Consider the following 18,626-nt stretch of genomic DNA (forward strand, 5'->3'; position numbering starts at 1 on the left):
AAGCCCTTATTATATGAAATGTTAAAGGGGCTTATCGAAGAAAAAAAGGATAAAAAATATGAATGCTGAAATGACAACAAACTCACAACTATCTATAACAAACTAAAAAAAACACAAGAACTAGTTGTTCTTGAACTAGTTGTTGCAAGAACTAAGCAAACAACTAGAAATCACAGAAATGGAGATCACATGCAGGGCTATCAGGAGGGAGGGGGAGAGGGGAGAATGGGGGAAAAGGTATGAGGAATAAGAAGCATAAAGGGTAGGTACAAAATGGATAGGGGGAGGTTAAGAATAGTATAGGAAATGGAGAAGCCCCAAAACTTATACATATGACCCATGGAAATGAACTAAGGGGAGCTAATGCTGGAGGGCAGGGGGGTGCAGGGTAGACGGGGATAAAGGGGAGGAAAAAATGGGACAAGTATAATAGCATAATCAATAAAATATACTTAAAAAAGAAATTTCAGGAAGCTGGAGTATTTGAGATAGAATTAATAAGTTTAAGAGAAAAATTCTACCATTTGGGTCTGTCAGTTGATTCTAAATCAGTTCTTAGACTTTCAGATATCAGACATGAGTACAATTAAAAAAAAATAGAGGGCAAACATAGATTTGCCAGCTCTTTTTTTTATTCATGGCCAATGAAAGACATTAAAAAGCAACTAACCAACCAAATCAAACCAAAAGGAAACCAAACAGAAAACCTCCCATCTACTATCAGCCTCATTTTCTCAAAGATAGAGCATTTTAATGTTTAAAAAGTAGGAATAATAAACACATATAGTTCTGCATGCTTATAGTTACTCATGTAGTTCTCAGAACTGCCCTAAGGCTGTATGTATTCTTATCATCTTTTCCAAGGCAGGAAGCTCAGTGTGGAAAGGTTAAATGACTCATGAAGGTCACACAGTAGCAGGTCTCTGCTGGGGTGGGGGGGTGGAGGAGGTTTAATTCAGGCTGGCAGGTGTGGGACCCACCCTGATCATGAAGGATAAAAAGGATAATCATTTAAATGAACAGATTCATCTTCATATAAAATTTTATAAAACATTGTCCTAAAAATCCAATTTGCCATAAACTACTCAAAATCTCCTCATGGATCAGCCTCAGTTTGGGGAATTGCTATTTTAAGGTCAATAAGATATAGGCTTTCCTTTGTTTCCTTCAGTTGACCGAAAACTTCCAAGGTCATGACATCTAATGCTCAAGGGTAGAGTTAAAATGGCACCAACAACATCCAAAGAGGTGCTTTGGCCTTATCAGCAGAAACATACACAGGCCCTCTTTTCTTTCTGGTCCCAACTGTGGTAGCCCATTTTCTCCCTCCATTTTTTATACATGAGGCCTCATGGGACCTGCTTTTCCTCATTTTTCATATGACAAAGGAAGTTTTTACTGGAATAGATGAAGGATTTCGAGTCTTGTTCCTGACTGCAAGGCCGTCCAACCTACTATGAAAGAGCATGGACTCCCTACTGTGAAAAGCATGTGTGAGTCCTGGCTCTGGCCCTTACCAGCTATGTGATATAGCTCTGGACCTTACTCTCTACCTTACAGAGCTGTGACAAGAATCGAGTGATTTAATACATGTGGAAGTTAGCACACAGGCTATGATTACTATTGCTATTTTAGGATTGTGACTCATTCACTTTCACTTAAGTTTTGAACAAGAGATCTGCTTTCCTGGTTTTAATGTTTGACATTGCACAATTTTGCTGGTTGTCTATTTGGCTAACTGCAGTTCTTCATTGGTGCATTATCCACAAAGATGTTTGCAACAACCATTACTTTTCCATCTAAACAAAATGACAGTGTAATCACCAGAAACTTTGACACAAACATGGATATGCTATTTATACACTTTAGTGTTAATGCAAAGACAAAGTCATAATGGCTGTCAGTGCTGGACTCTACTGGAAAACCCATCAGCGGCAGGACCTTGGGCTATATACACACTGCTATTTGTCCAAACATGGGAGGACATGGGTGTTTGGTTTTTGGCCAACCCTGAGTTAAGAGGAGACATCCAGGCAAGAACAGCCATTTTCTTCCTGAGAAATGAGTAGAAGAAAGATTCCTATGAGGCTGAACTGGAAAGTCACATGGCTGGCCATTGGAGAGACTCCTTACCAGCTTGGTAAAGAGCAAGGATTTGTCACATGGCCTCAGCAAGGCTGTTCTTCCTCTGAGTTATGAGGTAGAAAGAGCATGCTCTCAGGAACCAAACAGATGTGTGAAAACTGGTTGTGACACTTTGATGCTGGTGTGAGTCTGGTGACATCAACACACTCAGGGGCCTGTTTCCTTGCCTATAAATTGGGATTAATTAGTCCTATTTCATACACTTATGTGAGGATCAATGAGACAATGTATGTGAATCACCTGACACAAACTGAGGGCACAGTTAGCTGTCCCCCTACTCTCACATTTCATTTACCCTTTGGGCTCTGGCCGTTGTCCCTCACTTGTGCTAGTCACCCCACAGGGGCATGTGCGTGTGTGTGTTTGTGTGTGAGTGAGAGTGTATACGAGTATGCCTATAATAGACATAGATTTTTCCAGGAGCAGCCTGGCCAACCAGATTCTTTTTGTCTACCTGTTTCAGGCCAGCAAGGAAAAACCTGTTCCAAATTTACCAGACATCCAGCCCATCCATTTTGGAGGACTGTTTTTGAAATCAAGTATCATTCAAAATCCGTACTAACCTAAGGGTACTTACAGGTAGAAATGCTGTTCTAATCATAACATAGATTCTCTTGTGAGGAACAACTCACCTGAAATTTGTTGGTGGAGTTAAAAGGGATTTCTGCTACTTTGTGGTTTCTTTTTCTAATGTCCATGACATCACCCAAAACCACCTCTGAGAATTTCAAAAGAGCAGTTTCTGAGGCATCTCCAACCACAACTCTCTGAGAATCAAAAGAGATTAAAAAATATATATTTATGCAGCACGTAATCTGGTTCTTTCAGGATTATTTTCTATGAACCAACATGTTGCCTTACTAATAAGCTTACCATCTAGCTGGAGAGACAAAACAATGTCACACATTTGCGACTGAGTTGAGATCATGGTAAAAGTGTTAAAGCGAGCCCTGGCCATGTGGCTCAGTCGGTCAGAGTGTTGTCTTATGCACCAAATGTTGTGGGTTCTATCTCTGGTGACTGATTGATGTTTCTCTCACATTTCTGAAGTCTGTCTGTCTGTCTCGCTCCCTCTTCCTCTCTCTCTAAAATCAATAAACATATCCTCATATACTGAGTGATGCCACCTAGTGGCATTAGCAAATCTCAAACTCAGAGCTCTGACAGCTAAACGGTTTCATGAAAAAAGCAGTTAGGAACTAGATCTTGAAAAGAGAGGAGAAGAAAGCCTTCTAGAAGTCAGAATGTCACAAATGGAGGCAAGAAATGGAAGACTTCTGGCATACGTGCTGGAAGGACAAATGGACATGGAGGGCCCTGAATGGCAGGCTGAAGTATAAATTTGAGAAGCAGTAAACAGAGAAGCAAAGGAAATTTTTAAGCAAAGTTAGGTGACATTTTTCATCTAATGTCATTTTTAAGGAAAATTAGTGCCATGCAAGAAAGACTGGGGGAGATATAAGCCAGAGTTGTACAGGACAAGTACAAGGCTGGCACAGTTATTTAGATGCAAGGTATTGGTGGTAATAGAAATGTAAAATTATAGATATTTTGAAGCAAGAATGATAGCATTTTGTGAGGAGAAAGTGAAGATGACTTCTAAAAGTTTTGGCCCCGATGACAAGTAAAATGGTGATGTCACAGAAAAAAAGAAAAATTGGGACAAGATTTGTTGAGAGTCTAATAGTCAAAACTTCTAAGTGGAAACACAGCTAGCTGGGGATCCATGCAGTTGGGGTGACAAGTTAAAAGTGAACATAAGGATTTGAAAGACAGCAAAGTAATTGGCCATGAAGATAACTGATGAGCAGATAGAGAAAGAAAAACAAACAAAAATACACGAAAATAAAGAGTCAATAAAGAAAACAAACGACAAATAGAAATGCCAGGGGGACATAGATTCAGTGACTCATTGGGAGGTAGAAGGAGACAGAAAGAGAGGGCAACAGAGGGAGGAAGTGAGGCATAGGGAAAAAGGGAGCTAGTTCATTGCATATTCCAATATTCTAAGATCCCTCAGAGCATCTGCTGCCAAGAAGACTGTGTTCTAAGATCAGTCCTTTTATTTCCATCCAATTATATTTTAAAATTCAGTGGATGGTATTTATGCAATAAAATTTTTTGATCATATCTACTTATCTGATTAAGTCAGGAAAGTAACTTAAGGGCACATTCATTTTCTGGAATGAGGTAAAATTTTCAAAGGATTGAGAGCAATCTGTGACCTTTAGACCTCTCTGTGATGTTGCAAAGCTAGTTAGAATGAAGGGAATCTTCTGTAGGTCTTGGGAGCAGATCTTACTCTTACTACTACAAGCTTTCCTGTGTAGGAGAGCTTAAACCTAGCATCAAGTCAGAACAGGGAAAGGGACTTCAAATTGGCTGTGGTTTAAGACCGAGCGATGCAGATGCTTTACCTTCATGATGGGGACACTTTCCTGTCCTGGTCTGAACTCAGCTCGGTTACACAATGCGATTATCTTTGATAAGGAGGCCCAGGTTCCAGAGCTCTGATCAAAAGTTTGCTCTGGAAAAAAGAAAGCACAGGGGATGTTGTGGGTTCTGGGCCCACTCTCTACATCCAAACTATTCACACAATTCTGAGACTATGCACCAACCCTGCCACACTTGGGGGTACCCTTCTCCTCCAGTTCACAGGTTTAGGCCAGACTGTGCTCCAGAAAACTTACTGGAATGGTCTTCACTGGTGTCAGCCACAAAGATCTGATTATCGAACCACAGGTGGGCCACGGTCATTCTGTTCTGAGTCAGAGTCCCTGTCTTGTCTGAGCAAATGATGGAAGTGGAACCCAGCGTCTCCACTGCTTCCAGGTTCTTCACCAGGCAGTTCTTCTTGGCCATCCGTTTTGCTGTCAGTGACAGAGTCACCTGGACAGAAGAGAGAGAGAAAAACACATTTGAATGTAAGTACAATAACAAAAATTGCTAGAACAGGACTACTTTCAGGACAGAGCTACCAATATAGAGGCAGTGGCTGATAAACCCTACATGCCACAATTCTTCTTATTAAACATGGGATACTTCTTTTGTCCCTTCACCCCTTGAAAAAACTGATCCTGAGGAACCCACAGGTAACAAAGCCAAGCCAGGTTGCTATGGTCCATATGCATGTGTATTATAGAGGGAGCTTTGGCTGCCCACACTCTGTTGGGAAAAAGGGTGAATACATAAAGTTTGTGCCAAAAAGCTTGTCCCAAATGTTCACTTTTTGTTTTGGTGAATCAAGCAGTGTTCATACTTTATTTTAAGAGGTCCAGATTTTAAAGGTTCTTAGCTCTCTCTTTTAAACTCCCTGATCTCAAAGGTTTCTTTGGGCTCAATTTCTTCAAATTACTACATTCTGGAGTCAGAAGAGACCTGTAGTTCAGATACTTCCTCTTCCCATCTTTGCTGAGGACAACAGCAGGCCAATGATCTGAAGCTACCTTATTACCTGAAACCAAATGGTTCCCTTGGTTTAAGGATAAATTGATTGGGCTTTACAAAGGGAGACCCACAGCTGAATTTGGGGGAAGGTGTAGGAAAGGGCCGAATTTCTCTGAAGAAAAAAGGGAAGGAATTTGTGCATCTGTGTGTGTCAGAGGAAAGAGAAATTAGGTAAAAAATGTGCCTAAGTTCCTCAGCTGTAGAAAATGCCAAGGAAGTTGTGGAAATGTGAAGAAGGCATCCAACTGCTTGAAAATCTGTGACTGGTGTTTTGAGTCTGTCTTATCTAGATCTTTTTCCCCCCTTTTTAAGGTTTTATTTATTTATTTTTAGAGAGAGGGGAAGGGAGGGCGAAAGAGAGGGAGAGAAACATCAATGTGTGGTTGCCTCTCAGGTGGCCCCCACTGGGACCTGGCTTGCAACCCAGGCATGTGCCCTGACTGGGAATCAAACTGGTGACCCTTTGGTTCATAGCCTGTGCTCAACCCACTGAGCTACATCAGCCAGGGCCTTATCTAGATCTTAAAGGGCAAAGTTACATGTGCAATTTGCAGACAGAGACCCTAAATGAAAATAGAAAGTTTTCGAGGACAGTGCATTCAAATATGAACAACCTCATAATTCCTTCTGTCCCTCTAAGAAATATTCAATTCAGATTGTTTCCTGGTTGTTCTGACAGGGAGGGAGTGTTGATCTGAGCTGGAGGAGACCCAGAGTTTTTGGTGGGAGCTCCCCCAGCATAGAAGGGTGGCATGTATTAACAGGGTCAGGGGACAGACCACTTAGAAGCATGGACTCACAGTGACAGTGGCCAGGAGGCCCTCAGGCACATTGGCCACAATGATACCAATGAGGAAAATGATGGAGTCCAGAACATGGTACTTCATGGACACTGCAATGATGAAGAAAAGGACGCCAATGGAGACAGCCACTCCTGCTACGATGTGAACAAAGTGCTCAATCTCGGTGGCAATGGGTGTCTTCTCATTCCCGACTCCTGAAGCCAGTGAGGCGATCTGACCAATGATGGTGCGGTCACCCGTGTTGATGACCATGCCAGTCGCTGTGCCTACAATTGAAATGGACATTTTATTCCAAAAGTCCTCAGCTAGGAGAGGACCACAGCCTTCATTTGCCTCTCTTTTGTTGGCTTACATGATCAATTAGCACATGACATTCCAAAGGCCAACATCAGTTCTCTAGGCCCTGCAATTTCAGGTTTTCTCTTGGACAATCTTTGTATAAAATATGGAAAGAGACACAAACGTAGAGCCTGAAGGGCTCCTGAGAGCCAGCCAGACTTACCTTCCAGACAGGTGGTAGAATAGAAGCCAATGTTCTTTGTCTCCAGGGGGTTGTTGTGGGTGAACTCACAGGAGCGGGGCTGGGGCTCAGACTCCCCAGTGAGAGATGAGTTGTCGACCTAGATGAAATTGTGAAAAGGTTCAATATGAGGTACTGTGTCTCCTGACACAGTTACACTGAGAGCTGGAAGGACCACAGAATGCCAGCCAGTTAGCAGCCTGATCCTCAGCATTGACACTTGCCTTGCATCCCTGAGCGAACAGCAGCCTGATGTCTGCAGGGATCTGATCCCCTCCTTTAATCTCCACTATGTCCCCCACCACCAGCTTCTCTGCAGGAATGATCTTCTTCTCTGAATCTCGAATGACAAGTGCTTGCTGCAAAAGAAAATGTGATAGACACTTCAGACTTGCAATGATGCTGACACTCTTCCAGCTACTCCTTATTCAAACTCAGGTGGCAGTCAGAATGGCAAAAGATGAAACAAAAGACTTTGACTTGGGCACGAAGACCCTAAGAACAATTTTTTTTTCTTGAGAAGGAGGTCCTAGTGATATTCTTGGACCCATAAAATGTACTGTGGGCAGATATAGCAAAGGGACAGCCTGGGTCTGACTAAAAGGGATGAAAACTGCAGGCTGGGATGTCAAGGAAGAACCCTGAAGGTTGGACCAAAGGGTTTAATAACCTTGCTCGGGTCAGGAAAACCTTACTGGAGGGGGAGGTGAATCCCCCATTCATTAGCACAGAAGATCTCCAGAGTCCCATCTAGCTGGTAGCTTTGGAGCCCTGGGACCGTGTGGTTTCCCTACTGCTGATAGTGGTGCACAGGTCTCCCTAGAGGACAACTACCAGGGTCTTTTTGGGGACACAGGAACAGTGCATCTCCCCCCACTGAGAGCGTTCTGGGGCAACATGCAGTGAAGCTCTGCAGTGGCAGCCAAGATGGTCACAGGTTAAAAAAAAAATCATGGGTTGATGTCCTTGGCTACCAGACTACCTGAATGACTTTTGTCTGAACAGCTAGCTTACCACACCTCTGAGCAGTAACAGATGTTGTTGTGCAATAAATAATGTTTCCATCCTACTATACTCTTGACTAAGCATTTTCTTGTCTCTTACCTCATTGATCATCTCAATCCCTGAGGAAATGGGGGTTCAGAGAGATTAGGTCATTTGCCCAAGACTTCTCAGAGAGCAAAGGATGGAGCTTGGCCTGAGCAGGAACCCCGTGCTTCCAAGGCCCCATTCTCCTCACCTGAAGTCACGCAAAGGCAGGAGAGAGACAGCTGCCACTCACCTGTGGACTCATTTTACTGAAGCTGGCTATGATGTTGGTGCTCTTAGCCTCTTGGTAGTAAGCAAAGATCCCTGTTAAAATGACGACCAGAGCGAGCACGGTGCCCAAGTACACCTGGGTCAGGAGGAGAGACACTGGTCAGAGAAAGCAGCCTCAGGATAAGCCAGACCCCAAGGCTTCTAGCCCACAGGAAGGCTCAGAGAGATAAATTACACTAGGCAATTGTGTCCTGGTGTAATTTATAGGCCACAAAATGTACTCATTTGAAGACTATAATACAATGATTTTTAAAACATTTACATAGTTGTTTATTGAAGTTGCAACAATCACCACAATCCAGTTTTAGACCATTTCCGTCATCCCAATAAAACCTCTTGTGCCCACTGGCAGCTTCCCCACTCCCACTTCCAGCCCTAGCAACCAGTGATCTGCTTTGTCTCCAAGTTGTGTCTGTTTTGGGCATGTCATACCAATGGGATTGCAGTATGTGGCCCTTTGCATCTGACTCTTTTCTCTCAGCTTCGTGTTGGCCAGTGAGGTTTTGTGGTTTGCTGCCCAGTCACAAGCAGGCACACGTGCTCCCCATGTTAAAGGGAGATAATTAGATTTCAGGAGACAGAGCCCCAAAATACTTCATATGCATATACTCTTTTTTTTTTTTACTTAGGAACTTATATTGTTTCTCTTCCTCTCTCTCTTTTTAAAATTCATGTTCATACTGCTTCTGAGACATCAGGAAGTCAGATATAATTTCTATTTTACAGCTGGGAAAATAATTGATTTTCTCAAACCAATGCAGCAATTGGTCAGTGGGAACCTCTCGATTCCACCCAGGGATCTGCTAATGAAAGGCCTCACTTTATGAATCTGTTTTTCCCTGCTACTAATTCAGCAAAACCACACAGGAGACCCAAGTGCCTTACATTGTCTACAGATGAGGATTTGTCGTTAGAGTACTGGATCCCATACGCAATCCAGCACAGGATGGCTCCCACCCACAGAAGGATGGAGAAACCCCCCACCATCTGCTTCAGAAACTTGATAATCTCTGGTGTTTCCTTGGGAGGAGAGAGGGTGTTGGGCCCATCCCGAGCAAGGAGCTCAGCAGCTTGGGTGCTGGAGAGACCCTGAAAAAGGTGAACAAAAACCAATAGAATTAAGAAGTGCAAACTGTCAGTTACAAAATAGTCAGGGCAGGTAAAGTACAGCATAGGGAATATAATCAATAGTATTGTAACAACTATGTATGGTGCCAGGTGGGTACTAGACTTATTGTGGGGGGGAGGGGAATCACTTTGCAAGTTATACAAATGTCTAACCACTATTCTGTATACCTGAAACTAAGAAAATATTAAATGTCAACTATAACTGAAAAAAATTAAAATTAAAACAATAAAAAACAAACAAACAAAAAACTTATACAAAATTAGACACTTTTTCTGCTTTGAGTTAGACATCATACTTCTGCAAGTTTTGGGGAGGAGTTATCATGCCCAGGGAGGACCTGGGAAAAGTGGATGATGGCTCATTTTTACCACCTTCTTAAAAGGAATATTTAATGCTTAATGTCAGCCAGGTGGTGTTCTCCACATATTTACTCACTTTGTTTTTCAAAATAATCCTCTGAAGAAGGGACTATTATTATCCTCATCTTACAGACATGGAATTTGAGGCATATGGTGTTTAGGTCACCATGATTCGTGACAAGGCATCTGGACCTAGAGCTGCTATATTCTTTCTCCTAAAGTGGTTGTTTCTTAAAAATTTAGCCAGAAATAGCAGCAGTCTGGCTATCACATCAGCAAGTCACTAGGGTGAAGGGTAATGTAGTAACATCCAGAAAATACTGTCTCTTCTGGAACTTTGATATGGCATGTGGCTGATTTTTCATCTTTAAGTCTTGTGGTTTTTCTGCTTTTCTAGATATTGACCCTAAGTTCTAAGTTCTTGTTCATCTTAAGACTTAAAAGCCCTGCCAACCTGAGGCACACATGGCCAGTCACTTCTTGTCAGAAGCCCTTCATTCACAGGTGCATGGAACCTCACCTTGAAATCCTGAACTATCATCCACAAGGTTTTTCCCCCAAAACTACATTTTATAGAGAAAGTCTTTTACATAACTTCTCTCCCTAATTATGTTATAAGCAGTTAGAGGTAAGGACCCTGTCCTTCTTCATCTGTGTCTTGTACAGGGCCCACTGCTTTTTCTGTAGCAGAGGCTCACACAGTTGTTGAATAACTGGATTTGGAGTTGCCAACTAGATATCATCACCCCTTTGCAATTCCTTCTCCAGAACCTCAAACTCACCACCACCCCTCCCTCTCACTGCCTTCTCTAATCTCTTGCTCCGACCTCCAGTAGGGCCCAGCTTACTACCTGACCCCCTGCCCACTTTTCCTCCTCATCTGGATTAGGTATTTGTTAAAAAACTTCAGTGTCATGGGGAGAAAAAGGAGACAACTGTACTTGAACAACAATTTTTAAAAAGTATGAAAAACAACAATGATAACGACAAAACCTCAGTGTCTCCTAAACCTGCCCCTTCCTTCCTGTCTTACTGCTGCTTCCCTGATTCACATGCTCACCTCACAGTCCTGTATTCTTCTAGACCTTCCATTTTCCATTTAGAAATGAAATGGGTATATATATATGTACCTCCATATTGCTCCATATTTGTTTTTTTCCAGAATTGGTAAGAAAACCAATCTTACCAAACTGTTTCCTTATTTAGAAATTATGCTCCTTATATAATTAATATAGTTCTTATTCCTTAGTTTAATATGAAAGTGCTGAAAAGTTCCACCAAAATTACCTCTCTCTCTGCCTGATTTTTCTACATCACCTTCCTCCCCATCCACTCCATGCATTCTGTCCTACCTGCCCCCCTGGATACTCTGGCAACTTAAATCTAAGCCATCATCCTATGTCCCACTGGTCAGAATCCATTGCTAAGCATGTCCTGGAGACCTCTCAGTTGACCTCTCAGTGGAATGGAGTAGATAATATACTTTCCTGTGCTTACTCCATAAGACCAGGGCTGCCTGTTTTTCTTTGCCCCTCTGACTGTTGGTTCAGTGCATCATACAGTGGGTCTTTTGGTTGACTTAAATGGATGTAGCCAAAAGCAAAGCTTTTGAAATTTGAGTTGAGTTTGATTTCACAAAGGAAGAAGTATCTCCGTGGTGGGGGAGTTGGGAGCTGCCTAAGACCACCACTCCTTCTTGGAGGAGGAGGAGGCAGACAAGCAGGGTCTAAGACTGTCACTCTGGACCCTGGCTTTTTAACACTGGTTTTCCCCATTCTTTGATAAGACCATCATACTTCCTGGACACTGGGATTAAAATAAACTCTGACCATGACAATGAGCAAGCATCTGATCTTTTGGGGGAGACCATAATTTTCTGTAGTCAGTCAGAAGAACTATATAGTCAGCATACAGCTCAGCTGAGGATCTTGACCGGGGCCTTGGTTCAGAACACCATCTCCTGATGCCAGCCACTCTCGGTCACCCATCACGTCATTCTCAATATTGGTGCTATAAGTCACTCATCCTGAAGGTGCCATCCACTCTCCCACACATCCTTTGCCTTTACAGTCACAAGGCTGTTCCTCCCAATCTGAGTTCCCTCATGACTTACCGTAATGATATTTGTATGATATTTATTTTCTAATTCCTTATTGCTGAGCTTGTGGTCATCCTGAAATTCATGGAGAGAAGAACAGAGTGAATTAGGTTATTCCAAAGATTCAAGCCCAAAGCCCTGGCAAGCCCTATAAGAGCTGGGAGTGGCATAGATGATGGGAGAAGGGCCAGAAAGTATGGGAGTAACAGACAGAGCCCTAGGTGCCCAGTGACCATTGCAAAGAGGGAACGGAGGGTCCTGCTACAGAAGAGGCTTGTCCTGATTCAGGGAACTTTCTGGCCACCTTGGAAGAGTCCAGACTCAATTTGTCATTTACCACATAGTTTTTATGAACAAAGCATTCCACCTCAGTCTGAGCTCCAGCACATGTGACTCTGAATCTACATGGTGTCAAGGTACCAACTCATATGTGAATGTGGCATCAGTGGAGGTCGATAAGAAATATCAAGTAACCACATATCACATGTTGTGACAAATTCAGGACCCATGCATGACTTCTCTTATTCAAGTACTTGAGACTCAGGTAGGTCACTGATTACAGACACCCTGTACTTTAAAAACCTGCCATATAATATGGCCTATACTCACTAATTTTACCACAGGACCATTAGACTCAAGCAAAGATTCTCAACCTAAGGATCATTGACATTGTGGACTGACAACTCCATTATAAATGACTTCCACCTACCAGCATGTGCCTTAGGCCCAGGACAGAGTCTTTATGCTCTGATGATCCAGAACAAAGATTTATACTGTCACTGGGACCAGACCCACTTCTTTTAAGTATATGCAAAAGCAACATGTTAACAGATTAGACTTTATGATTAAATACTTTTTTGCCATTCCTCAGCCAGAATCTGCTTTGCTCATTCTTTCATCAATTGAAGATGACATTGCCAGGGATTCAAAGGATTAATACACATTGTCCTGGCTGGTGGGGCTCAGTGGAGTGAGTGCTGGCCTGTGAACTGAAAGGTCACTGGTTTGATTCCTAGTCAGGGCAAATGCCTGGGTTGCGGGCCAGGTTCCCAGCTGGGGGCGTGCAAGAGGCAACCAAGTGATGTTTTGCTCACACATCAATGTTTCTCTCCCTCTCTTTCTCCCTTTCTTCTCTTTTCTCTAAAAATAAATAAATAAATAAAATCTTTAAAAAAAAAGAATCATGACACAACTCTGTGCACTGTGTGCTAAGCTCTGGACAGATACAAAGAACAGGGAACAGATGAATAGAGCCACTGTTTGCATGACTGGATCTGGGCTTCAAGAGGCTCCACTGGGAGGCTGAGTACCTGTTCCCTTGTCCTTGGCTTTTGGGATGATGATGTTACTGAAAGGCAAGAAAGGGCTGGTGGCTGGAGCGCCCTCTGCTGGCCAGAATTGGAATAGCACAGGGCAGCACCCGATGCTGGGCTTGGGTTTTTTCAGAAGGCCGGGCTACTTTGGCTCTCATCAAGGTTTTAATATGCTGGAGAAGTCAGAGTGCAAGGGCATCCAAGCACATTGTCCGAATTATAGAATTATTGGGAAGTGGGGAACACTGACTAATCTTGTGGAAATGATTTTTTAGTATTACACATCTACACAAATGCTTAAGAAAGCAGATTCTCATGTTAATAATACACAAGCAAGTGACAAAATGGATATATTTTCATGTTGTATGTGGCAATTTCAAGGAAGACTGGATATGCTTTTAATCCTGAATGCTAGAGACACATAGGAAATAAGAATGACTATCTATTGTCTGATTCTATTTGAAGTCTTCCTCCTGCTGTATTTCATTGAACCGTCTTTACAAGTCTAAGTGGTAGGCATCCTTTTTCATTCCCATTTTTCAAAATAGGAAATAGCTTCAGTCAAAGTCAGATTTGAGTTCAGGTCAGTCCAACCTCATGTTTGTGTTCTTAAATGTCTATCAGGATATATACACAGAGATGCTTAGTATGCTGCTCCAAGTTTCTCCAGCTCTTCAGGAGAAACAGGAAGCCCTGATGTGTAGCATATGATTATTTCCCACCATAACCAAATTTTAAGCTATTAATGGAATGTCAAGATGTTGGTCAGCTTGTCAAATTCCTGAATATTTAACCACTGGCTCTCTAGCCACCTGGAGCCTATGCCACTACCGTCTGCTCAGACAATCATAGGGCTTTAAAGTCTGCAATGAACTTGAGTGCAGAAGCTTCCCCTTTGGGATTTCTAAGACAAAATGTCATATTTCAGTTCTGAGGCAGCCTTTTTCCATGGCCAAAGTCCTTCCTCAATTCTAGTAATATTGTACTTCCATAAAGCACTTTAATTACAAAATACTCTTATTCTTTTCTCACTTTTCCTCCTCACAGACCCATGCAAACTGTTTATTTCCCATAAAGAAAGTGGAGCTTCCATGAAGCCAGGTAGATTTTCTCAGTTACAGGTAGAACTTTAATGTGGTGTAAGGTCTTCTGACTCCAAGCCCATCAGTCTTCTCACTTTCTCATGGGCGATACTGGCCAATAGTTTCTTACATTTCACTGAAGTAGCTGGAAGGAGAGTGGTTTGGGACAAGCCTGTGGGGACTGGAATCTCAGTCCTTTCCTGAGTCCCACCTGGGAATGCCTACAACCAGAATGCAGGAATCCTGCAGAGGCCTGACCCCTGGGCCCATACCTTTCTTTTACTCCCCTTTAAAAAACAAACAAACAAACAAACAAACAAAAACACAAGGAAATAATCTTACAGGAAAATTCAAAAACCCTTGAGACTGCTTTTTCTTTTGGAAAAGGAAGGTTATAGGCACTGGTTCCCTGTAAGCTTCCCAGGGAGAAGGACAGCACTCAGTGGGCCCCTTTGGTTTAAGGGCCCAATCCACTGACCAGATCAACTTCTTTCCTCAGCTCTTCTTTATGGTGATTCTTTCCGAGTTCCAAGCAGTTCTCCCGTAGGCTCCTGTACTTCTTGTCATCTCCCTTGTCTGTTTGCTCCATGTCTTTAGCTCCATTGAGCTCTACAGAGTAAATTCGTGGTGTTTTCTGAAAGAGAAGCAGATGTGCAGTGTTAGCCCCTGATGGGTTTTCTCATGGGTTCTCTGATGAGAGTCAGGGACTGCCCTCCTAAAGGAAGGAGCTAGACTGTGAGGAGGTTCCTCCATTTTCAAAGAGCAGCTTCCTAGCCCACTCTGCCCTCTCCTTCCCTCTCTTCCTGTGTGAAGGGCAGGCTGGGGAAACCCTTCCTGGGTGGGGGGAAAGATGGGATGTGATTTCCTCACCTAGAAAGAACACCCCTTCCAAGGAGCCGTGGGGTCTCCCTAAGACCTTGTTCCCCATTTCTTGGATAGAGGGTCCTCACTGTCCCATTTTTGGGGGTGGAGGGTGTCCACTGCTCTCCCATTTCTTGGGTTGGGGTGTGCCCACTGAGCTCGTGAACCTCAGCTCCAGGCAGGGCGCGCCTCTACGCACCAAGATGCATCCGTGTAAGCCCAGCCCTTGCCACCCTCGGAATAGGGGCCGCCCTGGGACCCTGGCCCCTCCTCGCATGTGGAGCTGCGTCGTCTCCTGAGGAGGCTCAGCTGAGACTGAGGGCTTGGGGTGGGGCGGGGAGAAAGTGGCTCAGAGGCCAGAGGGCGCAGGGTGCAGGCAGCCCTCAACATCCCCGAACCTCCCGACCCGCCCAGGGTCCCGCTGCACGCACCTCTCCCATGAAGCTGGGGGGCAGGCCTGTGTCCAGGCCACCGCTGGCGTGGGTAGGGTGGCTGATCAGGCCGTGGAGGGGACGACGGAGTAAACCTGTGCGCGCCGGAGTGGCGGAGCGCTGTCGTTGGCCCGAGAGGCGACTGCACCTTAAATGCCGCGCGCCCCACCCCCGCCTGTCCCACGCTCTGGCTTCGGGGACCCACGCCCTTCACTGCCTGATAGTGCGACTTGCTTACCAATAATAGAACTGATACAAATACACCACCAGTACGGCGGGCACGTGGCGGGTCTGGAGACATTTGTGCTCTAAGGTGCCCTTTAGGGAATGGAAGGCTGCTCCTGGACCATAGGGACAGGTTCGTCTCGAAGGGAATTTGGGGACAACAGAGAGCCTCTGGGGAGCAGCTGAATTGCTTTGCAGGATCCAGATAGGAATTTGGAATCGGAAACAATTTGAGAGGGAGAGAGAAGAGAAGAAAGATGGGGAATTCAGTGCCAAACCGAGGGGCTGCCGGGTCTGAGGACTGGGATCAGGGTCCTGGGGCGCAGAACTGCAGTTACAGGCTGGGCGTCCCCACCCACCCGGTGGCCTCCCAGCGCTCCATTCCCAGGCACCACACACACTTCCAGCCTCCCAGGCTCCCAGCACCCCTACTTTCTTCCCTCCTTTCCTTTCTCCTTTTCTTCCCAGAATGACAGAATTTAAAGCCTAACCACCCCTACCACATCCCCAGAATAGCAGAGCAACACCAATGAATCATTCCTTATCTAAACTAAATGTGAAGGGACAGGTAGACTTTGGGTGACACCTGGTTACAGATACTCATCACAGGTTCTTTAGAGTGACAAGGATGGGGTAGGGAATTAAAATCTTGTCCAAATTCATGCAACAGTGGACTTCTGGGAAGGTCTGTGGTGTGTCCTTCTTCTCCCAACCCCTGCACCCTTACCTCCGCCCAACCACGGAGTGCTCTTCAAGGAACTATTGGAAGATAAGGGGAAGGAGATAAGAGATTTGCAAGAAACTGCTGTTGCCACTGTTTGCAGGGAGTCTGGGAGAAGGGGTTTCACAGGCATGAGCTGCTGCTGCTCACCTTTGCCTGTTGCAGCCCCTGCAATGTGTTTTTGAACAGGTGTAAAACAGACAAGCAGGATGAAGGGAGAGATGCTTCTGACCCCAAATCAAGTGAAAACTTCAAGAGCAAACCCCCCATTCATACTGGCTTGTTGGGGAAGGGAGGGGCTCATGCAATGGTGATGGCATGGGTTAAACATGAGAACATTGTAATGTGCTCCCTTGGAGAAGATTCCTATTTATTCTTGTTGGTGTCCAGTTTGGGAAAGTTTTAGTTATGACCAAACTGGCCAAAATAGAACATTGTCAGGTTCTCTAGCACCTCTAAGGTCCTGCAGGGTGTCAGTCCCAGCCTCTGAAACAATGAGGTGTCCTGGAGTGCAACCTCTACCAAAAAGGACAAGTGGGGCTACCCTCCCCACACCCACCCTGACTCCAGAGTTATTGCTTCACTGTCACCAGTCATCCTGCCCAGAGTCTGGGCATCCCGTTGTTCCTTGAGAGGAATAGCCTCCAGATGTCTGTGATGGAGGCACCTGGAGTAGTCCTCACCTGAGGGAATTCTGAACTGGATTTCCCCTGAGACACACAGACTCACCTCCTTTTGGCTCCAAGGGCTATCACCAGGCAGCTCTGGGCAATGGACTCCGAGTTCCACCCAATTCTAATGCCCTCTCTTGAGCTGCCCATAAAATCTAGGGCACAGCCTGAGGCACCTCTTCAGTCCTAATAATCTAGTAGTGACTTTTGTGTGAGGCTGGGTTTTCCCTTCTTTCAAGAGAAGCCTGTCCATGCCAAGAGTCTCTTTTAGAAATTTTCTGGTCAACAAATATTACATATTTGGAACAAGCTGTTATATTCCTAGCTTATTTTAATACATTCAAAATTAATATACATAATTAAATTTAAAAAGTACTAGACACAGGAGGTAGTGGGGATAAATGGTACTAAAATTATGTCAATCTCTGACCTCAAGGAAGTTACACTTGATCTGTTGGAGGGGAAACTTAATGAATAAACAGTAAGTGACCCAACATAAAAAAGAATTTAACACTAAATGGTATAGTCTCTAAGTGCTTTAAGAGTTGGAAGGGAAAGTGGGAGAGATGGCAAGACTTTTATTCCTTAAAATTAGTTATTCAGGCTTGTTTCTATTCCTTTGCATGCTCCCTTCCCCTGTGAATGGTGCAAGAGAGGCAGAAGAGGGGCTGAGTCAGGGCCTGGCATCTATTGCTCTTGGTGCCTTGAAAGGTTCCCTGCTGCAGAGTCCTGGGTAAAGGGACATCCACCTGCTGGCTCATAGGTGGGAATATGAGGATTCAGGTACAGAGAAGGAAGAGGCCCCAGGTGACAATGGGAAGAGGAAGGTCCCCTACCAGCCTCACATCTGGCTTAGCCAGTGCCTCTGCCCACTGTCCTTTTTCTCTCCCAGATTCCTCTCCCACGCAAAGGGGCAGTCCCCACACACCTGTGTCCACTTGTCATGCCTGCCTGTGACTACGCCTGGAGTTGGAGTAAGAACGAAAAACAAAAACAAATCCTCAGCCAGGCACATTTCTGCACTGTTTCCTCATTGCCTCATGTAGAAGAAACCCTGAGACTGGGGTAGGAACATCCTACAGAGAGGACAACCTGCTTTCAGACATGGCATATGTGCTCTGGTGATGGCCTTGCCTGGGGTGCTTAACAACCATGGCCAGAGCAGCTGGTGCTGCTCTCAGAGCAGGTAAAGGCCCACAGGATGCTCACAGGGCTCCAGGGGCAAGTATAGGCCTGTTTTCACCTCATGTGGATACAGCTCCCCAAAAGGTTAGCTTCCTGGAGAGTTCATTCTTTGTGACACATTTTGGGTAAAAAGATTGTTTGTTTGTTTGTTTTAGAAAATCATTTATCTTGTAATAGGGTATTGAAAAAAACTGACTGTATTCTGGTTTTTTATTTTATTATTTGAATTTTTAAATGACTTTTGCTTTTAATGTTAGACAGATTTTTTCCACTTAAATGACCTTCACCTTTAGATACATATGTAACATATATAACA

At 44.2% G+C, this 18,626-nt stretch overlaps 1 protein-coding gene across 1 annotated transcript in view; it reads right to left on the reverse strand.

The window, feature by feature from the left end:
• ATP12A (ATPase H+/K+ transporting non-gastric alpha2 subunit) overlaps positions 1-15,608 on the reverse strand; it is a 28,465-nt gene extending 12,857 nt beyond the window's left edge. The window contains exons 1-11 of the mRNA XM_036018395.1: positions 15,509-15,608; positions 14,695-14,850; positions 11,837-11,896; positions 9,121-9,324; positions 8,198-8,311; positions 7,140-7,274; positions 6,898-7,015; positions 6,393-6,661; positions 4,836-5,034; positions 4,563-4,672; positions 2,778-2,912 (exon numbers count right to left, since the gene is read on the reverse strand). Coding sequence (XP_035874288.1) covers positions 2,778-2,912; positions 4,563-4,672; positions 4,836-5,034; positions 6,393-6,661; positions 6,898-7,015; positions 7,140-7,274; positions 8,198-8,311; positions 9,121-9,324; positions 11,837-11,896; positions 14,695-14,850; positions 15,509-15,517 — 1,509 coding nt within the window. The 5' untranslated portion in view covers positions 15,518-15,608. The remainder of the gene's footprint in view (positions 1-2,777; positions 2,913-4,562; positions 4,673-4,835; positions 5,035-6,392; positions 6,662-6,897; positions 7,016-7,139; positions 7,275-8,197; positions 8,312-9,120; positions 9,325-11,836; positions 11,897-14,694; positions 14,851-15,508) is intronic.
• Positions 15,609-18,626: the final 3,018 nt, after the last annotated feature.

This window comes from Phyllostomus discolor, chromosome 2 (assembly GCF_004126475.2).
Source record: "Phyllostomus discolor isolate MPI-MPIP mPhyDis1 chromosome 2, mPhyDis1.pri.v3, whole genome shotgun sequence".
NCBI classification, from domain to species: domain Eukaryota; kingdom Metazoa; phylum Chordata; class Mammalia; order Chiroptera; family Phyllostomidae; genus Phyllostomus; species Phyllostomus discolor.